A 26503-nucleotide genomic window follows, 5' to 3' on the forward strand; every position below is an offset into this window, starting at 1 on the left:
CGCTATGTGAAATGCTTGACATGCAGCTGTCAGGGCTAGAGATTTTCTGAAGAAAGAAACAAAAGTTAGGCTTCAGTTTGGTGCAATTTGTTTGTTTATTATTTATTATTATTATTATTATTATTATTATTATTATTAGTAGTAGTAGTAGTAGTAGTAGTAGTAGTAGTAGTAGGATTGACTCCTAATTAGATTCACATTCACAGTTATCTAGGAAATTGCAAGTCATTGTAAATGACTTTGACCTGCTCTACAGAATTTTAATTGCTCCCCTGATTTTGTGAGCACTGTGTATTTGACTGTTTAAATGTACTGTGTATCACTCCTTCTGTTATTAGTTATAACCCCTACGATGGACCCAACGAGAACCCTGAGGCTGAACTTCCCCTTATTGCAGGGAAATATATTTATGTCTATGGAAATATGGATGAAGACGGCTTCTATGAAGGTCTGTTTAATGTTTTATAGATAATGTGTCATTATCAAATATCAGGCTTGCCAGATGTCAGGCAGTATTGTATTATTTTTAGAAATTAAAATAATTTCTTGTTCAGTTTTGATTCGGTATAGTAAGGGGTTACTGGGCAATATAAAATATAAAACATTGGCTAAATCCAGGGAATACTGTAAATCCAATTCCATGCAAATGATTGTACTTCTCACTACAACAAAAACATTTGGGCATAATATACTAACCTCTCAAGGCCTGGGGGTTCTCTCTGTTTTTTTTTTTTTTTTTTAAACAGTTTAACTGTCCTGATCATGATCACTTTTCCCTTGTCTGTCTTCCTGTCCTAGGTGAGCTGTTGGACGGACAGAGGGGGCTTGTCCCTTCCAACTTTGTGGACTTCATCCAGGATGAGGAGGTGCCTTCGGTCCAGACCGCAGACAATGGCAAAGATCAGGCATACCTGAACCACACAGGCCTTGGACACGAGAGGGGCAGTGGCATTCTCACGGACTCCAAATTTGATGGCAGCATGTCGGGAGAGGCCCCCCCCGCCCCCACCACCACCACCACCACCTGCAATAATGGGACAGGGACCCTGGATGTCAGCATCGACGAGATTGGAGAAGATATTGTGCCTTACCCAAGAAAAATCAACCTAATCAAACAGCTAGCCAAGAGCGTGATCGTGGGCTGGGAGCCGCCCGTAGTGCCTCCGGCATGGGGCACCATCAGTGGTTACAACGTTTTAGTTGACAAAGAGGTGCGGATAAGCATACCTTTCGGCGGCAGAACAAAGTTTTTAATAGAAAAGCTCAATTTATCTGCCTGTACGTATAGGATATCAATACAAAGCATTACAGGAAGGGGCATTTCAGAAGAGCTGCGCTGCACCATGCTGGTGGGGAAGGACGTGGTGGTCGCCCCCTATCAGCTCAGGGTGGATAACATCACGCAGGTTTCCGCAGAGCTGTCTTGGTGGCCAAGCAACAGTAACTATAGTCACGCGATTTTCCTCAATGATGTGGAGTATGACATGGTGAAGGCTGCCAGCTACAGGTACCAGTTCTTTAACCTGAAGCCCAACATGGCTTACAAGGTGAAGGTGGTGGCACAGCCCCACCAGATGCCATGGCAGCTTCCACTGGAGCAAAGAGAGAAGAGGGAGATCACTGTGGAGTTCTGTACGCAGCCAGCAGGTGAATTCTCATTGACATCCTCAAATTTCATATAATAGCTGGAGTAGTCGTTGCGTAGACTAACACGATAGTATATTAATATGAGGTAGCTTCTGACTAGTAAAGAGTATATGTATATTCTTTAGGAGGAGTCGGTATATTATTGTGGAGCAGGCAGAGTTACACACTCGTTCATCATGACTTTTTCCACACTTATATTAATTCTAGCCCTTACATGTATTAATACATAATGAACGAGCAATTGTTTGAAAGTGTCACCAACATGAGTATGTATCAAATGTATTGAATTGAATATAAATTTAACAAGGCCCATGGCATTTTATACGTAATTCCATTTGCATTACCTGTGCTTTATTTTAAAATGGTACCCCCCATATATTTTTAATAATGCATTGGAATAACATATTTTACAGTATATCTGCCAAATGTCATCTTACGCAGTAAACAAAGCCCTCATTGGAAAGAACTTTTGGGTTCTCTCCACACACCCTGTTTCCTGACAGTTGTACACAACTAATTACTGCTGCCACAATAATTCCACATTTTATATGGAGGCTATTTTTATGATGCAGTTGGTGGTACTGTATTTAAACACCTTTGTCAGTTTCTGTTCTATATTGTGCTTCTGAGAATGCGATGAGGCATGGAGTTCAGTGAAGCAAAGTGAAGCTGTTAATCCTCATATCCTCTATAATATAAGCGTTGCTTGTTTTATAGTCTTTAGCTACATGACAGAATAAAGCATGTGTTGTAAGCTAGCTCTCTTTTCAGTGTGTCCTCCCATTTTTCACAGCCTTTAGCAAGGCCTCTCTCTCTCTCTCTGATTTTATATTATCCGTACACTTTTGCTGTATTATCTAAATGGAACAGTTGCCTCGGAGCAAATGCTGTTTTTTGATTTTAAAATTCCTTAGTCTAATAATAGAGTTGAGAAGGGATTTGGTCCTGTCCTGGTGAATACATTACAAGAGTTTGTCTCTTATGTCTCTTTATGTTTTTGGACACATTGTGGATTACATATGTGGGTTTTTTCTTTGTGTTTTTTTGGGGTTTTTTTTTATCTTGTCTCGCCACTGAGGAATATTACTGCCTAGAACAGTCTTTGTAATAGAATTAGTCTCTGTTGGTTTTTGAAATAAGGCAAAACAAATTTCTAGAGGAGCAAACACGGCTAGGAAGAGAAAAACAAATACAAGCTGCAGGTTTAGGCAAGCAAGCAAATACTCTCTTTAAAACAAAACATCTTTTTTAAGCACTTTTTGATTTCTTGTGAGTTATTCTGTTACTTGGCTCAATAATTTCTTTACAAAATCGGAAATAAATAACTTGATTGCACTGGGCTTAAGGCTGCTGCTGTGCTGGTGGCTTGTGCATGCCTAAGTTATTATGCTGATTTTAATTAGGCTTGTATGCTTTTTCAGTGTAACAGCCTTGCTCTGCTCCACTTTAATAAATTTGGAAGAGAAAAACAACAAAAAAAGTTTGGAAATGGGATTGAAAAGACTAATATGTTTTATTTATTCTCTACTATAATATATATATATATATATATATATATATATATATATATATATACATATATATTAGAATGCAGAAACGCTTTCACTTTCAGGCTATCTCACTCCCTGGGTGTAAATGCTCCTCACAGGGTCTGCTGTGTGATCCTTCTTGTCATTAACAATCCACAGTCAGCTGATCAAGTAGCGCTCATCACAAGCAGCACTCTCACTCTGCCCCTGAATCTCTGCTTGGATCTCGAAGCTATAATGAATATCGGTTAAGGGTACAATTAAAAGAGTTGATGCTTCTGACACGTATCAGTCTTAGTGAGCTACACCCCCATTGGCACTGACTGCTTCTTATTGCATTAAACATTTCAGCTGCTTGACTCCGAGAATGATTTCTATCAGGTGTGTCATGACTATCAAAGGGAAGCTTATCATCCACCTAGCTTAGGTGGGTAACAACAAGCCAACTATAATATATCTGTGACACTGTAGCTGGACATGCTCCAGCCACTAGCACTGCAGCATGTACATAGTACAGAAAAAGAGAGTCTGGGGGCTAAGAGGTTCTAAATATTCACATTCTACTACAGCAGTCCCTACAGGCGTGCTACTGTTATAGTTGTGCACAATTTGTTACAGGTTGTCAGTCGTGTGCAATAAAGTGAACCCCATAATGTCTAAAGAGTAATATTATCCACAAATATTAGGACATGTGAAAGATTGAAATGTAGAAACTGTTCCATCACCGAAGGTTTAAAATATAAATACGGATTTGACTGTTGAATTTAAGAGGAGTAATATGGCCCATACTCTGCCACCAATCTGACAAGCTACATGTGGTTCAAGGGCAGTAATTAGCTTCAGACAGCAGATGATTTGTGCAATAATCTTCTGTCGCAGCTGCAAGTCTGTTTTTAAGTCTCTGGGTTCGTGCAAAATTCACACTGTCCCTTATTGTTTTCCCAAGCAGCTAAATGATATTCCAGACACTTCTAGGGGTGTTTCCTATGAGGAATACATATGTGTTTACAAGCATTAGCCAGCATCAATCTGTTCTCTATTCCATATTCAAAATGGGACTGATCCAAGTTACCCCAATTGTGCACAAACTGTTTACACAGCATATAGGCATATTTCTGATATCTGTGTCAGAACGCGAACCTGCAACCACACACACCACAAGCAAGCGTCTTAACCACTTTGTAAGTCAGGCTCCTGTGCTGCTGTAGAGCTTTTTAACCTCATCTTACCAACGGGGCAGATCTGTAACAGCAGTGCATCACACAAGACTACCCGTTCTACTTCTTTTGTTTCTTCCTGCTATACTTTAGCACACTGGCCCCTTTAAGACCAATGGAATTAATGCATGCTGTCATTATTCAGTGCACATTGTGAAATGTGGATATGCAGCCTTTTCATATGTAGAGGAATACTGTATCTGATACCTGTGGAAAAACTGAATTCACCATCTCACTTTCTCACTCGGCTTTATTTTCTGATAAATGAGCATTTATTGATTTTATTTTGTTTTTTAAGAAACAGCCATTTGCACTCTGGGGGCTTTCTGATGCCATCTGTGCAAGCTGCTCGGAAGCTGTCATTTCCTGGTAATTTGTAGCTTGTCAGTATTTAACAGGGATGTCACCTTGTGATGTCAGCAAAGTTTGATAAGAGAATCACAACATGTATTTATGTTTTTAAAATTATATTCATCAGGTTAATCCAGTTGTGATATTCATCCTATTTTCAAGGGAATCCCGGATGACCCAAAACACGTTTTCATAAAAATGAATGGAATTCGTTTGACAGGCAAACAAGCAACAAGTAGACAGGATGAGTAAATCTGTGCTTTTAGTCTCATGAGTGTACAATACCATATTGGCAAACACACCCTGCAATGTGATCAGTAATCAGTACGAAACAGAAGGTGTATTGTAATGTTATTGTATAAGCATGGCTTTTTCTGGTAAACCCACTGGTAAACCGCTTTAAAAAAATGGATTTTATGGGATTATCTAAAATGTTTGGTTTTTTTTCCAAGTGCTTCATATGAGCCAAGATGCAGATCTGCTCCTTTGTGTTCTTGGAGATCTTTAGCAAAAATAAGTGCATATTCGTCATAGTGTTTTATAAACTGGCATCATATAGGTGCAGAATTATTTGAATGATGGGAAATTAATCTTTACAAACTTAATTGGTGTATCCATTTTTTTAAAAAAAAAACATATGGGGGGAAAAAGTAGGTTTAAAGCAAATAAGTCAGGTCACATGACCAACTGTCCTGTAGTTTGTTAACTGGGTGTACAATGGGTAGAAGATAAATAATGATGAGATTTGAATGGGGCATGATAGTGGGTGACTAGCATAGCCTCTGAATCCCAGATGCCTCTAAAAGAACATTGTGTCACAGGTCTTTAGGGAATGACAAACAGCTCCAAAGACAACTTCTCAATGCAGGAGGAAACTTCTAGTTTGTGGTAGACGGGAATCAGCAAAGATCAGAAAGCGGTCAATCAATATGCACAATAACCCAACACTGACAGAATGGATGTACTGAGCAAGATGTATCGAGCAGAACAGTGCACAAGGAGTTACACTGGACACAACTGAGTTTAATATTGAAACTAATGAAAAAGCGTGTGCTGCCTTTTTTTGTTGTGTAAACCTAGTTAAGGCCAGTCAAGGCACCAACAAGTGTGGCCTTAATACTGAAGGCACAGTCATGACATTTGTCAAAGGATTTCACTGATTTTAGATTTGTTTTATGCAAACTGCTCTAATTTACTGCTTTAATTTCTTTAGGTGTTTTTCTAAATCTAAATCAAACGTCCACGTTTAGCAGGTCCTGTTTGAGTCGTGGGGCTGCTCATAGTGACCTTAATACTGAACACAGAGGTGGTTTTATATTGGTGTCAATGGTAGCGAAGCAGAAAAGTGGTCCTAATCGTGAGGTGGCCTTGAAGCAAGCTTTTACTGTCCTATAAATCCAGTGAACTGCAGTGTATCACTTTGTATAGCCACTCATATTCTGCACCAGTGGAGCTGGCAGTCTCTGGCAGTGCATGTTTTCTATTGGCTGCTCTTCAGCCCATCAGTGGAGCAGAAAAATGAAATATTACAAGCTAATACGAAGCCTTTGAAGCCACTGCATGCAGCAAGTACCTGGAAGCAATTAGGCTCAAATTGTTGAGACACTGAATTGTGTACAGTATACTGAGTGTTGCTTTAACATGTTGTAATTATTTATTTAAAGGTAAGTGTTCACACACTCAGACCCAGCTTTGTGTTTTTAATAAATACATTTTAACAGTTCAGAACTACATAAGATAGTAGCTGGAGCTTGTATCACGCTTCTATAGCAGTGTGGATTCCTTTCAACACTTCTACATGGTACCAGTTTGCTTGTTAAGTGATATGCTCAGTATTGTGTTTTGTAGTCAGATGTGATGGCAGAGACAAATGTACATTATCTACAAGGTGTCTTACACTGTACACTGCCTGGGGTGTCATTACGAAAGCACAAGTAGCGTCAACAGTCATTTGAATTGCTGTTTTACATTTCTCTTATTATTTTATGTTTGTAATAAAGTGTTTCTAAATTGTGAACACTATTACAAAAATACAAAGTGAAATGTAATAAAAAGGTGATGAAAATGGCATTTGAATGAATGAATGAATGAATGAATCAAAAGCTGGCACTCTTCTAGTTTATTACATGTTCCCCTTCTGCCTACCAAATTGTACACAGCACCACCACCCTTGTTGTCAGCTCTGTTATAAGTATTGCTTCGTGCCAAATCAATTGCAACCAAACAGGTGTTCAGAATGTGCTGAGTTGGCTGCTTCCAGTAACCAGTACACAAAAACAAACATGGAGAGAATGACATTGAAGAAAGTAGAATATTTCAATTTAAAAAGACCAGTCTCTCTAAGGGGACCCCGTTGACAAATCCTTCAAGATCCTCTTTCACACAACAATGAATAAAAGACCTTTGGAGCATCATTCACATGTACGCTGAGCTCGATGTCTTAAATGTTTAAAGATTTACTAAACTGCAAGGACAAACAGCTGTAATAGGCCTCTGTTACTGTAGTGGGAAGTACTGGATTCAGCTGGCTCTACTGAAAAGGCACAGAGTGCTGCTATATTTTATATGTAGTCAGCGAAGGATTAAATGGTATCCTGGGGTGGATTGGGAAGCAGTGGATGATTTATTTGGTTTTCATTATGTTTTGTTATAGTAAAAAATAAACTGCAGATACCAGAGCCTGGCAATTCCCAGTTCAAGGCTAAATGTCAAAATAAGCTTTGCAGAGAAATACGGGGACATTGCTGCATACAGCACCTGCAAAACCTCAACAAAATAACTGAGATTCTGCAAGTGTAATAAAATATAGCTTAAAATGGCTATCTTATAGCTGCTTCTGCGACACAGAGGCGGTGTTAAGATATATTTTATTTGACAGCAGGATTTCTTTTATACTTATTAATCATCCACCCTGTGCATCTTTTTACTTGGAAGGCCATCAAAATAGTACAAAATATAATGAAGTACAGAGAATGGGGGTGTTGTTTGTAATATATTAATTATATGTCTATATACAGTACAGGGGAAATCATTTTATCAAACAGAAAAAAACATGTCAGATAAAACGTGTAAAAAGGGCTATCCTAGATCCTCTTTTTAAAGATAATTTTCTAATGTCTAGCAACAAAAGACAAACAGTACAGCTAAATTGGCAGCCATAAGTTAACGAATGCCATGTAAATTAAGCGATAGTGCCTGTCGATGAAGGATCTATCGTATGTAGTTGACCATGAATTTATGAGTAGATAAGAGATTGGATTTTATTTTAGGCAAATCATTTACTGGAGGATCCAACCAAAGAAAACAATACATTTCAGTCCAAATAGCTGAAAATTATTATTATGATTATAATACTTTTCTCTTGTCGGTTTACAAAGCTTAACAAATAGAGACAGCCGTGTGTGAGCAGGTGATACACAATTGGAAGCTGAGACTGGGGGTTTTCCCTGTTGATTTGATGTGAACTTTGGATGTCAAAGGAATGTCTTCTTTAGTTTTCCAATACGATGGGATGGGAAACACCAACTAAACTCTCTAAAAGCTCTGAATGAAATGTAATTTTATATGTTCGCCTGAGATATCCAAGTATACAGTGGAGCTTTGTTCTTCACACTTGCATCGTGTGAATGAGTGCATTTAGCAGAAGGTTTTGACAATGCTTCCAGAAAAGATGGGCTTGAAGGACTTACTGTACATTCAGCACAGTATACAGGAGTACATTTACCTTTATTTCAAATGTTTCACTCATTTCCACTACCTCACTCTATACTTTACCATAGGAGGCCTTGTAGACTTTTTATAGTCATTGTTTGGTTGTGGACAGACATCTGTGTAAAAAATTGTTGGAGTTTAACCTGTTTTTATGCTAGATCAGTAGCTCTCTTGAAATGTGGATCTTACTAACACAATGTTATGACAAAAGCACTTTAAAATATAAAGACTTTAGTTCCCCTACCAATACATAATTAATGCAATGTTCTAGATTGTGCCAAAGGAAACGACCCAGACAAGTACTTGGTATTCCGTTTTGTTGATTGATGATAGTGAAACTGCTTTAAAAAACACCCATGCCTGCTTTGAAAGCAGCCACACCCTCCCCAGCTCTCTCTATGTGCACCACTGCTTACACAGCAGCAGCTGACACTTGCTTTCATTAGCACTGCCCTGTGCCTAACCCTAGTCTTTTCATTCTGACAGCTTTTCCAAAAAGCCAGACAGTCCTTATAATGCTGCTGACGGAATTATATTTCTCGCAAATGTAGTTCTATTTTTGTCTTGTTTTAGTGGTAGCTGCTTGATGCCAAAAGAGCTTGGCACCTGTCTGTCACTCAATCACTCTGACACCTACCGACTCACCAGCACTATATCCTGGCTTCCTCAGATTCTTTATTTCAATATTTTGCTGCTTGCATTAAATCATTTTTTAGTCAAAGCAGCCCATGCATTACTTGTTATACTTGGTATACACTTTATCTTATTTACTAATTTCTATAGCTATTTATTGGTTGTGGACTGACATATCCATTCTTATGTTCTTAAATCTTTGTCAAAGAATGGGAGTTCAACACCTTTTTTTTTAAATTCTGGACACACCTGCAGCTCCCTTTCATAGTAAACTCGTAGCAAAATGTGATAAAGCATAATAAAAGCATGGTTAAGCACAGGTGAGCACTGTAAAGCCCAGAGAGGCAAAACCATGGTAGACTATGGTAAATGCGTAGTAAAAGCATGAGAAAACTGCAAAATGACTGTGCAAAAATAGCATGGTAAACATTTAGAAGGGTTGTTATCAACTCGTTTCATGAACGCACAAAAAAGCACAGGAAGCTCAGTGTTGCAGTCTGGGCCTGGGTTTAGTGAAATCATCAGGAGCTGAGGCGATCCTGTACTTGGGAGAATGAGGACCCTGTGTTGGAGTGCTGAGTGCTTATCTCCGGTGTGTTTTCATCAGGCCCCCCTGCTCCTCCCCTGGACGTGATGGTCCAGAGCGGACCGGCTCCAGGACTCATCCAGGTCAGCTGGAAGCCGCCTCCCCTCACCCAGATGGGAATGTCCAATGGGGCCAACGTCATTGGCTATGCTGTATGCACAAGGGGACAGAAGGTGAACGAATTAGTCTTTTTCAGGGTTCGATAACCATCACTTTCAGCGTGTTTATTGAAAATTCATACATGGACCCTAACCAGTAAGAAACCTGTGTGTGGATATCCCCAAGTGAGCTGCAAATGGGTTACTGCAATTTCTATCTGTACTCTGTAGCTAATGTGCTGGAGAGATTGCTGTTTTAACTTATCTAAGGTACTTCCTTCAAATGTGTTGACACACCAGGTTTACACTTCCTGTTAGCTTATAATTGCACCTAGGCATATAAAACACAACATTAACTTCTGCTCTGTTGTTTCAGAAATGAAATACATGATGACACTAGTTCTAGAGATGTAGACAATGCTGTAGTGCCCCCTGCTGGAAAAAGGAAATTGTTTGCTGTCTTTAAAATTAGCATGTAGGTGTAGAAGTTGGAGCTATACAAGAGAAATTACCTCTTGAATGATGGCATGTCTTCTTTCTAAAAGGTGATAAACTTTTTTTTTTTTCTTCTTTGCACTGCAGGTTGCAGAAGTGATGTTCCCCACAGCTGATAGTGTGATGGTGGAGTTGATGCGGCTCCAGTGTTTAGGAGCCAATGAAGTTATCGTCAGGACAATATCAGCACAAGGAGAGTCTCAGGACTCCCCCCTCGCCGTCATTCCACACAGCCTTCTATTGCCTCCTGTCCCTCACCCCCGCTCTGCTCCCAACCCAAAGCCATTAGCAAGTGCCAGAGAGCCAGAAACCAAAGAGGAGCCCGGCACTGTTCACAGTGCGCGGCTGACTGAGCCGTGGGAGCCGGCTCGCTCCCCCTCACCCATCCACCCCGGTCACTCCCTGGAGCCGCCGCACTTCCACAGCCCCTCGCAGGACCGCAGGTCCCCCTCTCCCCAGAGAATCCTCCCGCAGCCTCAGGGAGCCCCCATCCCCAACACTGTGGCCAAGGCCATTGCCAGAGAGGCAGCACAGAGGGTTGCCGAGAGCAACAGGGTGAGTGCTTCCTCTCTTTACAATCACCAAGCCATTGTCTGAGGGTAATGGGTTCATCAAGTGGGACTCTGGATCAGGTGAATTGTATTTGGTGTGCCATGCTTGTAAGAAATGAGACCTCGTTTATAGGTTCAGTAGGTCTGGTTATCCGAGTAAATATATAATGTGCTGTGCTGTTGACCCTGTATGGAATAAGATCCAATTTTAATGAGCAGTAAACCATCAGAAGGTAAAAGTAAAGTCTGACGCACAGACAGACTGTATGTGTTGCTGGGTTACATTGTACAAGAATACAGTATTACTGTTGCCATATTGCCATAAGTACTTATCTAAAGGCAGGTGAAACATTAGCCTTCGCCAGACTTCTAATTTTCTCACTACAAGACTTGGTTATCCTGTTTACAGCTGCATGTTTTCAATCTATGTAAATCATGTCAGCATTCTGCTTTTTAATTGCTTCTTAACACTTGCTTTGAAAATAAATAAATAACATTTCCGACTCGCGATGATCCTTCTGATGATAGTCTCCAAACGCAACTTGTTGATTGCAGTAATCACACTTCTAATTACAAACGCTTTTGTCTCTGTGTGCAGTGTATGTGGGTCAAACCATTTACATTTTCGCTTAATAATTAAAGTTATGCATAAACGCAAAGTTCATGAAGGCAAAGGGTTCTTAATATACTCCCAGCGTTTTATCTTTTGTCTGTTTAAACGGCTTATTATTCTTTTTAAAGTTTTTCCCTGTGGAGCTTGATTGCAGATTAGACTCCGTGTTCCCTCACTGTAATGCTGCTGTCTTCATGTTGGGTGTATCTTTTATTTTTCAAGAGCCAAATAAATCCCAAGTCCTACAAGAACATCATTAGCGTGAGTTATATAAAATGAAATACACTCCAATAAAAACACTCTGTTAGTAAGTATTTGCACAGCCACTGCTAGTTCATGAAATTCTAATAACAAAAATAAACTCAAGTAATCCCACCAAGACTGACTTGTGGGAATCCTGCCTCCAGTGAAATACATTTCAACAAAATTGCTTTAGATTTTTCTGCAGCATATTTCAATATAGATATAATGATGGTGAATATAGTCTTTAATAGTGCCAGCTTTACTATGTCAAGCCTGGTTTGCAAAACAAACAAAAAAAAAATAGAAAACACTTATCTTTTAACTTGTTGTTTTACATCATCAACAGTGCTCACTCATCATTTCACCATTCGATAATTGACAGATTTGATTAGTTCACGTTAGGCTGTTTTGACACTGAATTGTACATGCACTATACTGTACAGTGGCCTTTCACTAATTCTGTGGTTTTTAATAATTTTGCACAGTAAGCCGGATAACAAAATAACACACCCAGGGAGAGCTGTAGCTGGAAAGCGTGCAATTTCATTGTGCTTCTCCTGCTTCCAGATGGAGAAGAGGAATATCTTCAGTGAAAGAAGTACTGCTATTCACCCACTGAACTCCGACGAGGAGGAAGATGGGTATGAGTCTCCACACAGGAAGAGGCAGGGGGCTTCCGTGGACGAGTTTCTGAGAGGCTCGGAACTGGGGAGACAGGTAAATGCCAACATCAGCTCGCATGTATTGAAATGGATGTCAGTTTAAAATCTGTTCTGATACTCAGAGTCAAGTTTTGATTAGTGTAATATAGAAGTGTGTTATGTATTCCGGAGGGGGGTGGGGGGTTGCTCTTTGGGATATCTTGCTTTCTCAAAATGTTGAATTTTCTCAGTACAGGAGTAGAGTAGCCTCTTTTCTACTACATGTTTTTTAAACTGCAAAACAAATATACATATACATCATGCCAGCATTCCGCTTTTAAGAAACCTGGTTTTATTAAGTGTCCGTGACTGAGGTACAAACTGAAAAAACCTTGCAGATCAAAATCAAGATAGCAAACATAAGTTAAAGTTTGTGGATCATGGAGTCTTGGTCACTGTTTCCATCTGTCCGTAACTGTTAAACACATAATAGTGCTGAATTTAGAAATACTAAAAGAAACTTAACTTCAATGACAAACGTTGCAACACTACAGTTAAAACAGCTAAAACAACTGCTAAGATTGCAGGAAATACTAGCCCATTCATCTCTTAGGAGATAAAGTAGAGAGTTTAATTTTCAGATGTGAGGTTGCACATTTCTGTCTCAGTCTCAGTCACTTACGAAAACAAGTATACAACAAGTGTCCCTAAATGGAGACATACATACACAGGGAATAACAAAAGCAATGCGAGTGCAGATACAGAAAGAGTGTTGCCCCAGGTAAGAGTCTCTATCCTCCTGCACAGCCTCTCCAGTACAGCCACAGCGAGGATTACCAGACTGAGAGCAGCCGCGGCTCTGACCTGTCTGACATCATGGAGGAGGATGAGGAGGAGCTGTACTCGGAGATGCAGCTGGAGGAAGGCGGGCGGAGGCGCAGCATCACCTCTCACAGCGCTCTCAAGGTAAGAGCCGTCCCTCCCACGTTCCCAGGATAACCAGCACTAACCCGGGGTTGAACCTACCCATCCTCAGAGAGCTGTCTGACAGATATCACTAAGAGAACGGATGAGCGTGCAAACCCTCGGTGTACTGGTGCATCTAATGGTATTGCCTTTCGGAAGATTTCCTCTTCAAGGTTTAGCACCCGCTCTTTTGCTTCCCATCCTCTCATGCTTTTACGGGTGCCTAGATACCTCGGGTAAATGAGTTTCCTGGGGAGGGAGAGAGAGTCCTGTTGTTGGCAGTACAGTACTACAGGGCTGTATGCTCTTCAGATCACCTGCTGGTGTGTGTGTGAGGAGGCTTTCAAAACAAAATAGTGTTTTCATTTCAGTTTTTTGTAAGGTCCCATTTAATTAGTGGAGGGTGTCATTAAGAATATAGGGTATTCTGTTAATAAACCGAGCACCTTTACTCTTATAAAAGTTTACCATGTAAAAGCATAGTGACAGCATGGTAAAGCACAGGTAAGCATTGTGAAGCCCAGTGAGGTGTGGTAAAGCACATTAAAAGTATGGTGAATGCATGGAATAACCACAGGAAAAGCATGGAACCCTGCAAAATAACATTTTCACTGGTAAACCTTGATAAAGGCTTCCTCGATATAAGGTTGCAAAATGTTAAATGTGTAAATAAACATGCTGCTGCACACCCCCGCCCCCAAAACAAAAGATATATTATTCACACCATCAGACCAAAATCTGAAACATGAAGTATAACTAACACACTGGGAATCTAGTTATAAGATTAGCATTTTTACAAATAGAGAAAAGATATCGGTACACTTGTTTGTAAAGGAAGCTCTGTTGTTTAAAGTAAAACAGCAGTACTAAAGGGGTGCACCAAATAAGAGATGGAAAAGTAGTATGCTAACAATCTCTTTCTAGGTTTTCTGTGGATCCTGTCTACCAACAAATAACTGTACTAAATATACAGTAGCAATAAATGGATGAAGATGTTCCAAATTTAAAAAAATGCATTGTGATTTTGCAATACACTGGACTTATTTAGGCATACTGACAAATTACTTTTTTTTTAACACAGCAGAAAATTGTAAGCTTTTAAAGAAAATCTATTCACTTTTAATACTTTTTTGTGCATTGTGATGAACACAGGTTGTTAGAATGTTTACAGCTTGGTAAATAAAGCTGCGGGAATCTCATTTAAGTAACTCTACTTAAATGAAATGACTTACTCACCTTTTTTGTCTTTGTCCCATGTTTATTCTTTGTTTATCTAGTTGTAGATGCTTACTTGTATCTTGTAAGATTGTCTCCATTATAAATGACTTTGGGCAAGGGACATACACAACACAGGTTTAGCAAAAGAGCATTTTCGGTTCCATATTAGTTTCTAGACATTTGTTTTCTTTTCAAGCAGATGGTTGATGGTTTCTTTCCGATAAGTGTCATTGAACATAATAAAATAAAACCATAAAGACTGATTTGCTTTAACAATACTGTTAGAGTAGATCATTTTTTATGCTAAAGCCTGAAAGTTGACATACGCATACTGTATCACTAAACAACAATTCTACTTCCACTTACCTGCAATGGGGTTCTACATTTTAAACCGTTTCATTTGCTTGGATTTTATCACTTACAGTATTTATAACAGATGGTGTTGGAAACATTTTTCGTTGACCTGCAGATGCAGAAAGGTGTATTATCCAGTTCAGTCTATTGCCAACCAATGCATAACATTTTAAAAGAATTAAAAAACAGGGAGAAGATTGGTGGCAATGTTGTAAATATGTTGTAGGAATTTCCACCATTGCTTGGTAATTTGATTGACAGGAACAATTTCCTGTGCAGCAAAATACAAATCCGGGGAGGGAGAACTCTGTCCTGGCTGAGGATGGCCTCTGACCTTAGAAGTGTACAAGCAAAATTAAACAAATTTAAACTGCAAAGGACCAGCGAAGGGTCCCACACAAGAACACAAAAAATTAGTTTGATTTAAAAGGACACATAACAAACTAAATATCCATATTCACAAATGGTCTGCTGCCCTTGAACTTAGTAGTTAAGTTTCATCAATTCACAAAAAATTATTACGTTATTTTTCTAAAGCTTTTCACTGTTGTCACGGCATTTGTTTGTTTTATCACAACGGATTATAATTTGCAGTCGTATGTGTTTGTTTCTTATGTGGGTTTTTTTTGTGTGTGTTTTTGTTTTTAAAACTGAGTTTAACACTCTCATCAAAACTGTGAATCTCAAAACCACAGTCTTTTTTTATATCCCCCCCCCCCCCCCCAACAGATTCCCGTTCAAAGCACGTCATTTCCTTCATGGAATGAAACTGCATGCCTTACGTTTTGCCATTGCCTGTAATAACTAATTCTATCTTTATTTTGTCTTTTTTTCCCATTTTATCACACACACTGTGTTGTGGCCTGCCTGTTTAAAAAAAAAAAAAAACTAAACTCCTTTTAAAGGCTACTTGTAAGCATAACAATACAAACGAAGAGGATTTCGAAATACAGCTCGAAATGTCACCCCAAAAACAACGTTGCAGTAAAAAACTTTTCAGTATCCCAGAAGTAGCAGAGGATGACTGTGACACAGGCGAAACGAGCCAGAGTAAGAAGCTGGAGGAGGGTTATGGTGCTGTTTCCAGAAACACTAAAGACATTAAAGGAAGATGTAGTGCCTCCATCAAGGTCTACAACCAGCATGTCAGAAAACAGTATTTCTTGTCCCCCACCAAATGCAATGTTCTCCAGAAACAAAGAGCTGCAGCATACGCTCGTGGAATGGAAAGCTGCTCAGCGTATGAGGAGCGGGGTTGCATCAGGTCAAGCAGACAGAGCACTCGAAGCCCTGATAGCGGTCTGGACTGTGGCAGTGAGGAAGAGGAGGCTCGCTCCCTCAATTACAAGATTTATTGCAATCTGAGCCCCTTCAAAGGTGCAAACTCTAATTATAATTCAGACAGCTCCTCAGAGGGAAGAAACACTGCGCAGGCCAGCGGGCGAAAGCGAACTTTGACCAGACAAAGCAGTGTCGAAGAAGACTTTGGTGACGAGCCCTTGTCAGTGGCTAAAACTGTGCACGTCGCTGACTTTAAAACGCAGGATGTCAAATGCAGACACGACAAGGATGCTCTGCTGAAAAGTTATAGGAAGGACTTAGTCTCGAACGACGCGAGACACAGTGCCTCAAGGACAGAATCGAAAGCAAATCAGAAAGACTTAGAGGCAGCAAATACTGTTGCAAAGCTGGCCAACAGGGAAATTGAAGACAGTCCGGTGTGTGATCTGGAAACTCATCTGCTTTACATTAGCATCTCAAATCAGTACATTTGCATCATTTTCTTGGTGTCCTTCTGTGGGTTCTCCTTTATGGTTAATTTGTATTTGTGCTTTTCCTGACTATTCTTCTGCCCTTATTGAGATTTTAAGCTTTTTTTTTGTTGCTCGTAGACATTTTGATTTGTTAGGAAGTCCAGTGATTTCTGCTTTTTGATTATTTTTTTTTTGTTGTTTTTGTTACATTTCATTTTTTGATTACCTAAAGGCCATTCAAGAAAATGCTTGTTTCTTGTTTCTGTGGGGAAAAAAAATAATGCAGACAAAATAAAATTGTGTTTCAAAGACAGTGGTCCAACCATAAGTTTCACCTTGGCTTTGTAGTGAACAAAATGTCACCACAAAGTTTCTGATGCATATGTTTCGTCTACGTCTGCACTAGTCCATGTCAAAGTCTGGGGCAATGACATCAGAAACATCTGTACAGTCAAACCACAATGGTGTGTTTCATTGTTGAAAGTGTGAGCTTTCTGTGGTACTTTTCCTTTCTGGCTGGAGTACAGCGGATTCATCTGTAAAAAACTTGTGTTCTCTCGTGATTGCTGTGTTGACTAACAACCATCACATTAACCAAAGCGCGAATCTACAAAAAGTACAGCACTCTCTGAACCCAGGATTAAAGGCCAGTATCATCAAAGCTAGTGTGAACTCTTCTTTAGAGTTGCTATTAGCTCTGTGAAATGAATCATTTCATTCCGTTCACTCAAATCCATAAAAGTGTTTGCTGTTTGACCCCGCCCCCCACACACAGACTTCCTCTCATGTAACGTGCTGTGCTGAAACTGTGTTTGTTTTTACAGGAGCTTATTGTGTGCCATCATGTTAGGGTTCCAGGTAGAAACCATTATGGTTGTTTCCAATCATTTCGTAAAATGGGTTGAAATATCCTGCACTGCCTTTTCTAACATCATCTAGCTTTTCACATTACAAAAATACAAAATACAGAACAAAAAACAATTGTAATGGTCTTTAGTTAAAATCTAAAAGCTAATTTATGTTGCCCTTTTTTATTTTTTGCTTAATGACTTGGAATTAAAACATGCGCATTGATTTATTTTTGCTGTCGTCGTCGTTGGTTATTCCCTGTTCGGCAGGAGACTGTAACCCCGATTTTGTTTCTTTGCTTTAAGATTTTAGGTGACCCTTCCTCCACAGGACGAGCAGACCGGATGGATCACTCAGGTCGACGGCTGTCTCACGGCAGTGCAGTCCAGCAGCGGCCCCGGCCCATGATGGTCCCTTCCATTGGTTAGTTTGATCATCACTTCCTTGGGTGGGATAAAACCAGGGCTTGGGTGGTCTGTTTAGCAGTGTTTCTCACAGGGTGTGTGAAGACTGGCTATTATCTCCTGGCTAACTCTGAAGATGCAAAGCAAGTGATGTGCTCTGGTGGAATCATATCTAACAGTTTGTTATTCATACTAGGTTTGTTTGCCCAGTATTCAATATCTGATTCAACTATATCTAACAACATAAACAAAATAAATGGGACATAAACAAAATAAATGGTTGATTGTTAAATGGTTGATTGTTAAATGTTAAATAAATGTTTTTTGTTTGAGCCAAAGTTCTAAAGAGTTCAAGGTTTAGTTTAATTTGGCCTCAAATCAAAACTGATTACATAACAAATTTGACCCCTCTGTACTAAAGTTCCTGCTCTTTTATAACGATTCCTTTATTTAAAACTCTTCCTTTGCTTAAAACACCTGAATCTGAAAAAAGAAATGACTAAATGCAATGCTTTCATTGGTATCTTCTGTAGAAATCACCATGGACAGTAACAGTGAAGCCGGACGGTCCCGGCCAGGGGGTCAGAGGAATATGTCACCTGTCAAGGAGGATGTTTACTATCGCACTGTACCTGGACACAGGAAATGGCCATTACAACGCGGTATGGCCTCTGAGCATCGATATGGTACGTGTGCAGCATTAAGCCAAATGCAATGCAAGGTTAATTCACTGTCAGACGTGGGCAAGTCATTTACTTCAAAATACGGCCTGAAGTATTTAATGTGTGTTCCAGATGGTTACGGCGGCCGAGAACGGCACTCTCCAGAGTTCTATGAAGAATCCGAGCCAGAGGACACGTCACGAATATTCGTCGCCCTGTTTGACTACGACCCCCTCTCGATGTCCCCCAATCCCGATGCTGCGGACGAAGAGCTGCCCTTCAAAGAAGGACAGATCATAAAGGTAGGGCTCTCTCAGCCAAAGTAGGGTAAATGAAACTAGCTGGAACTCTCCTTCGTAATCATCTTGTTGTTCATGGTGTGATCACTGTGGCAGGTATTTTAAGAGTCCAAGCCAGAGTCAAGCCTTTCCATCCAGGTCCTTTATTGTATTGAGAAGGTATAGAGAAGGGCAAATCGCAACACACAGTAACAGCAGGTAAATCAATGAATAGCCTGGGCTTGAAAATGAATTATCAGGATAGGGCTGGAAATGGAAATGGATGAATTACTTTTCACACTGCATTGCCTTGGCTGTTAGTTGATTTCTCCCCTGGATTTTGGACTGGCTTTGGCAAGGCAACTATACTAGAAAACCAGCTGCACTATTTAAACAAAGAAACCCTTTGACGTGTGTGAGCTGTGGACTTCCTTCAAGTGATTTGGTGATGTGGGTTTTGTTTTCGAATCAATGTTACTTATTTCCTTCAGTAAATTATTAGAATCCAATCACAGCTGTGTTTACACCAAGGGAAGCCAAGTTCATTCGTTTTTTTTCTTGATCACCAAATTGAACAGAATTGATGTGCTAAAAAAAGATGAGTATCTGATGATAAACAGCTAGGTTGACAGCACCATATGTAAGGCAGTTTAAACAATCTGTTGGAAATAACAGCTTCAGTGGTTTCAGGTAAAATAAATAATTGTAACCTCCTAGGGACTGTAATATGGATAATGATAAAATATGCTTTTTATTTATTTAATTTTCTTTTATTAATTGAGTACCTATATAATTCTCTACTGCAATGTCTGCCGTTTTCTCACTGCCCTTATCCTTGCTAGGATAAATATTCTTAAAATGGAGGTACCCTCATGTTTTTAGTTTCATTGTGTTGTATAATAATGCAATTTATCCAACACAGCAATAAGCCCAAGACAATAGGGTCCATAGCCACTTGTGGATGTGTAGAGGGTATTACCGTGATTATATGTTCATGTAAATATGGAATGTGTGTTTTATTTTTGTGATGGGTTGTATTTTTTCACTCCTTGTGGTAGGTACAGATATTACTTCCTGCTAATGGGGATGAGGTCTCAAGTAAGAGGTTACCTGGGATTACTGAGCATTTTTTAGACCAATCAGCTTGTGAGATTCCGACCATTGATATTTATCTGGAATAAATGTCTTCCCAGGTGTATGGAGATAAGGACACCGACGGATTCTATAGAGGGGAGATCTGTGGGAGAGATGGCCTTATCCCTTGCAACATGGTCTCTGAAATCCAAACAGATGATGATGAAATGATGGAGAAACTCATCAAACAAGGATTCCTCCCCCTCAACACCCCCGTAGAAAAAATAGGTGCTGAGAAAGTCTCTCCTCCTTTCTTTTAAAGCTGTGATTTGGTCCGCATTTGCTTGCCTTCACTTCACCATGGCAGCAGCCCTTGCCAGAGCTGCACACTGTAATGCTGGTGAAATACTGTAACACACTTTAACTTAGTCGTGATACGGTAATACAATCTGTGAGTGTAAATTACCAGGTCTAAAATGTGCCGTGCCACACTTTGTATGGGAATTAATTCTGACAGGCTCTTATTGGTATAGACTGGTAAATAGGAATGCAGAGAGGTGAACAAGTTTAATTTTGTTAACCATTTACATTGTGTTAGTGTTTGGCAGTGGCACATTTTCTAAACATTTTGAAGTCTACTGGTTGACTACCTTTGTAAGACTATATACAAACACCAAGCATATGAAACATATGATGTATTCAGCAAACGAAGAATGAGACAGGTTGGTATATCTAAGGGGTTTAAATGTATGGGGTGGTCATTAATATTATACACGTTAATGTACCTTTGATGTTGTTGTCGCGTTTTCTCCACTAGGGGTCATTGTTTTGCGACTACATTTAAAAAGTAATTTACACTTTTGAATGCGAGCACGTCAGTTTTTACAGCAATGGTTCAATGATTCATTCTACCTTTCAGGGAAGCCAAGTAGCTTTAAGAGATTATTTCATCTTGATAGCTGGAGGCTGTAATTGTCCATCGCTGCAGAGACAGCGTCACTGTCCAATCTGATGCATTCCTAATGTGTTCTTGGACTGTTCCAGCTCCATACATGGATCCTTTCAACTCCCCAGCCAGAACTGCTCTTTTATTATGTTAGTCCTGATAAAAACGGGATTTGACTAATGTGTCCGTTACTGCTGTTTCTGGCACATCTAGGTGTGTCCTGGTAATTTATGAATACAGATTTCTATTACCCATATACCTTTGTTCTCTGCAGATTGGTGGGTAAGAGCTTGATGACTAGTTATTTGCTGTTTTTCATACCAATCGATGACTCGTTTATTCCTCAATCTTTTTGTTGCATTTATACATTCTCTTACACTGGGTTAGGAAAAGGGTCAGGTCCTATCGGGTTTAAATGACTGAAGTTCTGCATTAATTTATCAACTTGTATGTTAGGGGCTATTCTTTGTGTTTTAATTGAGCTGAAATAGAATCTAAAACAAGAGTGTTTTGGGTAAAAGTCAGGAATTCTAGTTTGAAGGAACATTTACCGTGTGTCAATATCATTTTAAAAGCATTTAAAACAATCAGCACAACACAGACATCATTTAAACCTGGTATTCAATGGTAAGAATGGGGATCTCGACCCTTTTCCTGGTAGACATCATGCTCCTCTCAAGACTGTGCATGTGTTTCTTTTTACTCAAGTTTGTGCACACTAAAATCTAAACTAAACAGGCAATGCCATAAAGGTCATCTCTGGAAAGCTTGAAGTAGCTACACTGTCCACCATAGCCAGTCTCCTTTGCTTTTGAGCTGGGTCGTGCTATTGAGTTCTTGGTCTGGAGTGTCATGATGTCTATTCTGTTTTCAAGAAATGATACGGCTCCTTCTTAGGCTTCTTCATATCTTTTTCTTGTTTCTGTTTGTTTGCATTCCTTTCCCGTGAAGTGAACTGTGATCGTTTCAAAGACAGTGCGCGTTCAGTTAACCGCAGGTCCCGAAAGTCTAAACGAGGTCTGTGCTTCTTCCAAACTAACTTTCCTTCATTTGTTTGCTATTTTTTTTTTTTTAACTACAATGCTTTGGGCTGTCTAGACACTTGTATTTTTTATTTAAACAGTATGAACTAACTAAATGCACGTCTGACTATTACATTTAAATATTGATATTCAGTGTCCCTTCTGTTCGCATTCGTTGATTCCAGCAGATTGCATTACTTTCTTGTTGTCATTTGAAGTTTAGCTGTTGTGGATATCAGTTCGGCCTGTTCACCAATTACAAATGATCAGCAGAAAAGTTGCTTTTAGAAAGTGTGGCTGAGCATTTTTGAGATTATTGAAGACATCAAAAAGGGGTGCATCTTTGGACTTGTTTAAAGCACCTGAGCACTTGCTTTTCATTAGAGATCGATTGCATGTGAAACACAGGGGTTCTACAAAGAAAAGAACTCCATCACAAATCTTATTTCACAGTTTAGAAATGATGAAAGAGATGCAACCGTGTAAACATTTAAACAGCGATCTTTGGAAACTATGTTTCAGCAGGAGAAAAAAAGCATGCATTTCTATTTAAAATAAATATTAACATGTTTGACAGACCCTGATCTCGAGACTACCTGACCTCTCTCTAATAATGGTAAAGAGTCTGTGAAACCCCCGGTAGGGCTTCCTCTTTTTAAATAACTGTGCAATGGTCTGAATACAGTGCAATACAAGAGTTTTGCAGGGCAAACAGTTCGTCGTCAATTTTTTCGGCATTTCGAGTTTCTTGAAAATCACTTCACAAAAGAGGCCGTAGACATAACAGGGTTTGTATTAGCTGACTATCCCACCTGTAACAGGTACCTGGTCTAACCTCCTCCCTCTCTGCTGATACTGAAACAGAACGGAACAGACGGAGTGGCAGACAGCACTCCGTATCCACCACGAGGATGGTCGCTCTCTACGACTATGACCCGAGAGAGAGCTCCCCAAATGTTGATGTTGAGGTACTGATTGTGTTTTTGTTTTACTTTGTATTCTTGCAGTACGCCAGTAATTCATGTCTGACTTTAAGAATAACAAATAGCGCATCTTTACTGTAGAACATCAAGGTCAAAGCACGGCAAACTGTAGTGAAAAAAATGACAATACACAGCTTAGTAAAAAAACATGTATAGTACAACTCATCATACAGTAAATACAAAGGTACATAGCGAAAGCACGATAAACTGCAAAACGACTGAGTACCAAACTGACAAAATGGTCTGTTGGTGAGGTTTCTTTATTCCCTATTATTTAAAACATTAAGACCTAACACAGAGGGCACTGCCATGCATTTAAAGCAGTTCAGGGTTGCAGTTATATCCTAATGGTTCTTAATGTCTGGTAATGCCCAATGTGCAGGGCCTTATTGCTTTTGTACTTCAATGTTGTATTTGTCGTATTGTGTATTTTACAACTGTATTTACACCTTTCATTTTAGAGTGTACTTGGGAAAGATACACTACAATAGGAAATAAAAGCATAGTTCCCTATAGAAAACATTGAATTTATTGTTGCAAGATGTAAATTGTTTAATGTCTCTGCCAAACTAAACACAGACATATAGTAGTTTTTTTTTTTTTTTTAAAGGGAAGGGTACATTCTGGTGATCAGTACTTTCAGCGCGACACGTGGCACTTTGAGTTGTTATGCTGACAGTTGGTGTGACCAGGTTTATTTTTTCTGCCGACGAGATGGGAATCAAGAGGGGGGGGAAAAAACAAACTAAACAAAGGCTGCAGTTTACTTTCTATACCCTTTACACTCCGGTTTCATTTACTTTCACTTTCACGTTGGCACTGCCGCAGAGAAAAAGGGAGAGAGAATTTGGCAGAGAGAGGCTGAAACTTGAGGTGAGTTACTTGAGATACAAAAAAAAAATGTTTTTTTGTGTGTCTTGAACGGGCTTCTAATCTAAGGGAGAACTAATTAGTTTGGTTTCTGATTGATTTGCTATGCAATGCGGCTTGTAAGCATAGCTTTGTTTTGGTATTGGTTTTAGTGATGTGGTCTGTAAACATTCAAGATGGCTTGTATACCCCAAGCAATAAAGGATTGATTTCCCGCCAGTTGTAGAGCAGTACATCTTTTCATTGAAGTATAAAATGCATAAAAATGTCCTTGGGAGAAAGAGACTAATTGCAAAACAACAATCTTGTCTTGCATTTACAAAAACCCATCACAATTTTCCTGAGTCAGTTCAAATGATAACATATCTAGAATTTGGAGCTGGGCTGTGGTTCTGAAAGACACAAAGGACATCCTTGCATCCACTCCAATTCTGTCACGTGTCCCCTTCTGTCTAATCTGCCTCCTTATTCCATATGCATCACATTGTTTTTAACCAACACCCCCGTCACAATCATGCAGCCTTTTTCTTTGTTGGGATTGGCTGTATATGGTTCTTCCATTCTTCAGACCTCAGAGAGGAGAGTTAGAGGATCAAGCTCCCAAGAGGGAGAGAGAGGCCAAAGCATTCCATTCATTTTCCAATGAGAATGAACTTGTCTTTTCTAATTGGACTAACCTTCATTCTAATTAATACCATTGTTTCTTTTGTTTTTGTGTCTTTTTTGAAATGACAGAAGTATCCTAAACAGACCCTTACATTATTAGATTTTTAAATTATTATTTAACCTTCAGACTGCTGCCGTTGCCTGTGGTCGCCTTTTAAACTATCTGACTGTTTGGGGGGACGCTACATTGTACTACAACTGTACACCAAAATAATGTCTGGGACTAAAGAGATACGTCTTGTTAGCACTATAATACATCTACTTGCCATTAGCAGTCTAAAGGTTAATTAGTCTTAAGGAAACTTATTAAATGTCTCACTTAGATACTGTGTGTTTCTGTGACAGGCTGAACTAACATTCTGTGCAGGCGACATCATTACTGTGTTTGGAGAAATCGATGAAGATGGATTTTATTACGTAAGTGTATTTTACTGTTGTTGCTTGAAGGGGCTAAGGTGTACTTAATATAACGCCATTAGCATGTACTATTCAAGATGCCGACCAGGCTTCACAAATTCCCCAAATGCAAGTTAGTATTTTTTTTTCTTTTTTTTAAATAAAGTCAACAAGTACTATTCAAAATCTCAAGGTATTTGCCTACGAATCAGACATTGCTTGCTAACATTGTACTTAAGAATTAGCCTACTGATGCAATCCATTAAAAAAAATATTATTTAAAGGCTGTTAAAGCTGGACCTGCTATTGCAATATAAATAGTACAATTGTACATTATGTTAATTATTGCTACATGGGATGCACAAGTTGTTTGCACCTACAGCTCAGGTAATGTGAAACTGCATATGCAAGTTTACTTCACTTCATATTTAATCGTGTTACTGACTGATTTCTAGTCTTGCAACTGTCTGCTGATTCAACACGACAGTCTCCCAGTGGTCGCAAGACTCAAATATGAACCAGCCTTTAGAGTTAATGTCGTCATAAGGATAAATGCCATTGTGGAAACACATTGAGCCCCTACAACCATCCTATGTCATCAGCCCCCAGTGCTACATGCAAAATGTCCCCGTGATGCAACTACATTCAAATGCAAGACAAACTAATTAAAAACATCTTTTCTGGCAGGGAGAAATTAATGGACATAAAGGTCTTGTTCCTTCAAACTTTCTTGAAGAAGTGCCTGATGATGTGGAAGTCTATCTCTCTGAAACTCCCTCTCGACATGCCCATGACACCCCAGTGCGGACAAAGACCAAAAGGGTACATCCTTTCTCCCCAGCATGATCTTTTTTTTTTTTTTTTTTTGGTTTGTTTCAAATAATAAATTAACACCCAGTGAATCAGGTATCAGTCCCAAAGTATATCATGTTACCAGTCCTTCGAGATTGTCTAGGTTGGCGAGATATATTTTACAATCCGAATGTTTTCCCAAAACACAAGACGTTTACAGCACGAGTCTCATTAAACTTGAGTGCTTGGATTTAAAATTGAAATTTTCATGTAGTTAAGCAGATGATATTAAGGTTGTTATTACATGCTAATTTAAAGATTTTGAACATTCATTTTTTAACCAAAAGAAATAATTGTATTCATATTCATATTGTGGATAATTAAAATGCCATCACTGCATTTTTATTTCTTTTTTTCACCTGCTTGGGAACAGAAGAAGAGTGTTCATTTCACAGCTTAAAGGCACTGTAGCCATCACGTAAGTGGACAACTGAAGATACCAAGACCTAACCTTTTCAAATCTAATGCAGATGGCGTGGGAGTATATATATATATATATAAAAATGCTTCCAACAATTTAGTGTAGATGTTATAACTGTTATTCAAACGCAACTACAATTTATATAATTTCAGTGGCTCATAAACTCTAAAAGTGTGTTTCTTGAACCACTACTTGTGTGGTCCAGAATGTTTTTTGTTTGTTTGTTTTTTCTTAATTTATTTACAAATGTATCAACTGTATATAAATGCTGCACAATATAGATAAATAAAATCAAAAAGAGTTGAAAGTTCATGCATCTGATATTGTCAGAATGACTATTTAATCTATATTTCTGATCTTTGGACAAAGAAGTCACACAGTAAACCAACATTAAATGTCTGGAAGTAAACCCAGCAAATTGCATTAGACAAGAGGTATGGTATCTTCAGTTGTTTCTCTGGGTGCTGTACATT

General features: G+C 39.2%; 1 protein-coding gene across 1 annotated transcript in view; it reads left to right on the top strand.

The window, feature by feature from the left end:
- Positions 1–26503, top strand: part of LOC117973379 (RIMS-binding protein 2-like) — a 134202-nt gene that overhangs the window by 103741 nt on the left and 3958 nt on the right. Inside the window, exons 16-31 of the mRNA XM_059033137.1 lie at positions 339–448; positions 799–1647; positions 9696–9847; positions 10355–10822; positions 12242–12391; positions 13123–13281; positions 15759–16571; positions 17762–17879; positions 18394–18546; positions 18655–18824; positions 19994–20162; positions 21772–21837; positions 22707–22810; positions 23654–23698; positions 24707–24778; positions 25445–25579. Of these exons, the coding sequence (XP_058889120.1) occupies positions 339–448; positions 799–1647; positions 9696–9847; positions 10355–10822; positions 12242–12391; positions 13123–13281; positions 15759–16571; positions 17762–17879; positions 18394–18546; positions 18655–18824; positions 19994–20162; positions 21772–21837; positions 22707–22810; positions 23654–23698; positions 24707–24778; positions 25445–25579 (3733 nt within the window). The remainder of the gene's footprint in view (positions 1–338; positions 449–798; positions 1648–9695; positions 9848–10354; positions 10823–12241; positions 12392–13122; positions 13282–15758; positions 16572–17761; positions 17880–18393; positions 18547–18654; positions 18825–19993; positions 20163–21771; positions 21838–22706; positions 22811–23653; positions 23699–24706; positions 24779–25444; positions 25580–26503) is intronic.

The sequence above is a fragment of the Acipenser ruthenus genome, chromosome 11 (genome assembly GCF_902713425.1).
Source record: "Acipenser ruthenus chromosome 11, fAciRut3.2 maternal haplotype, whole genome shotgun sequence".
Taxonomy (NCBI): domain Eukaryota; kingdom Metazoa; phylum Chordata; class Actinopteri; order Acipenseriformes; family Acipenseridae; genus Acipenser; species Acipenser ruthenus.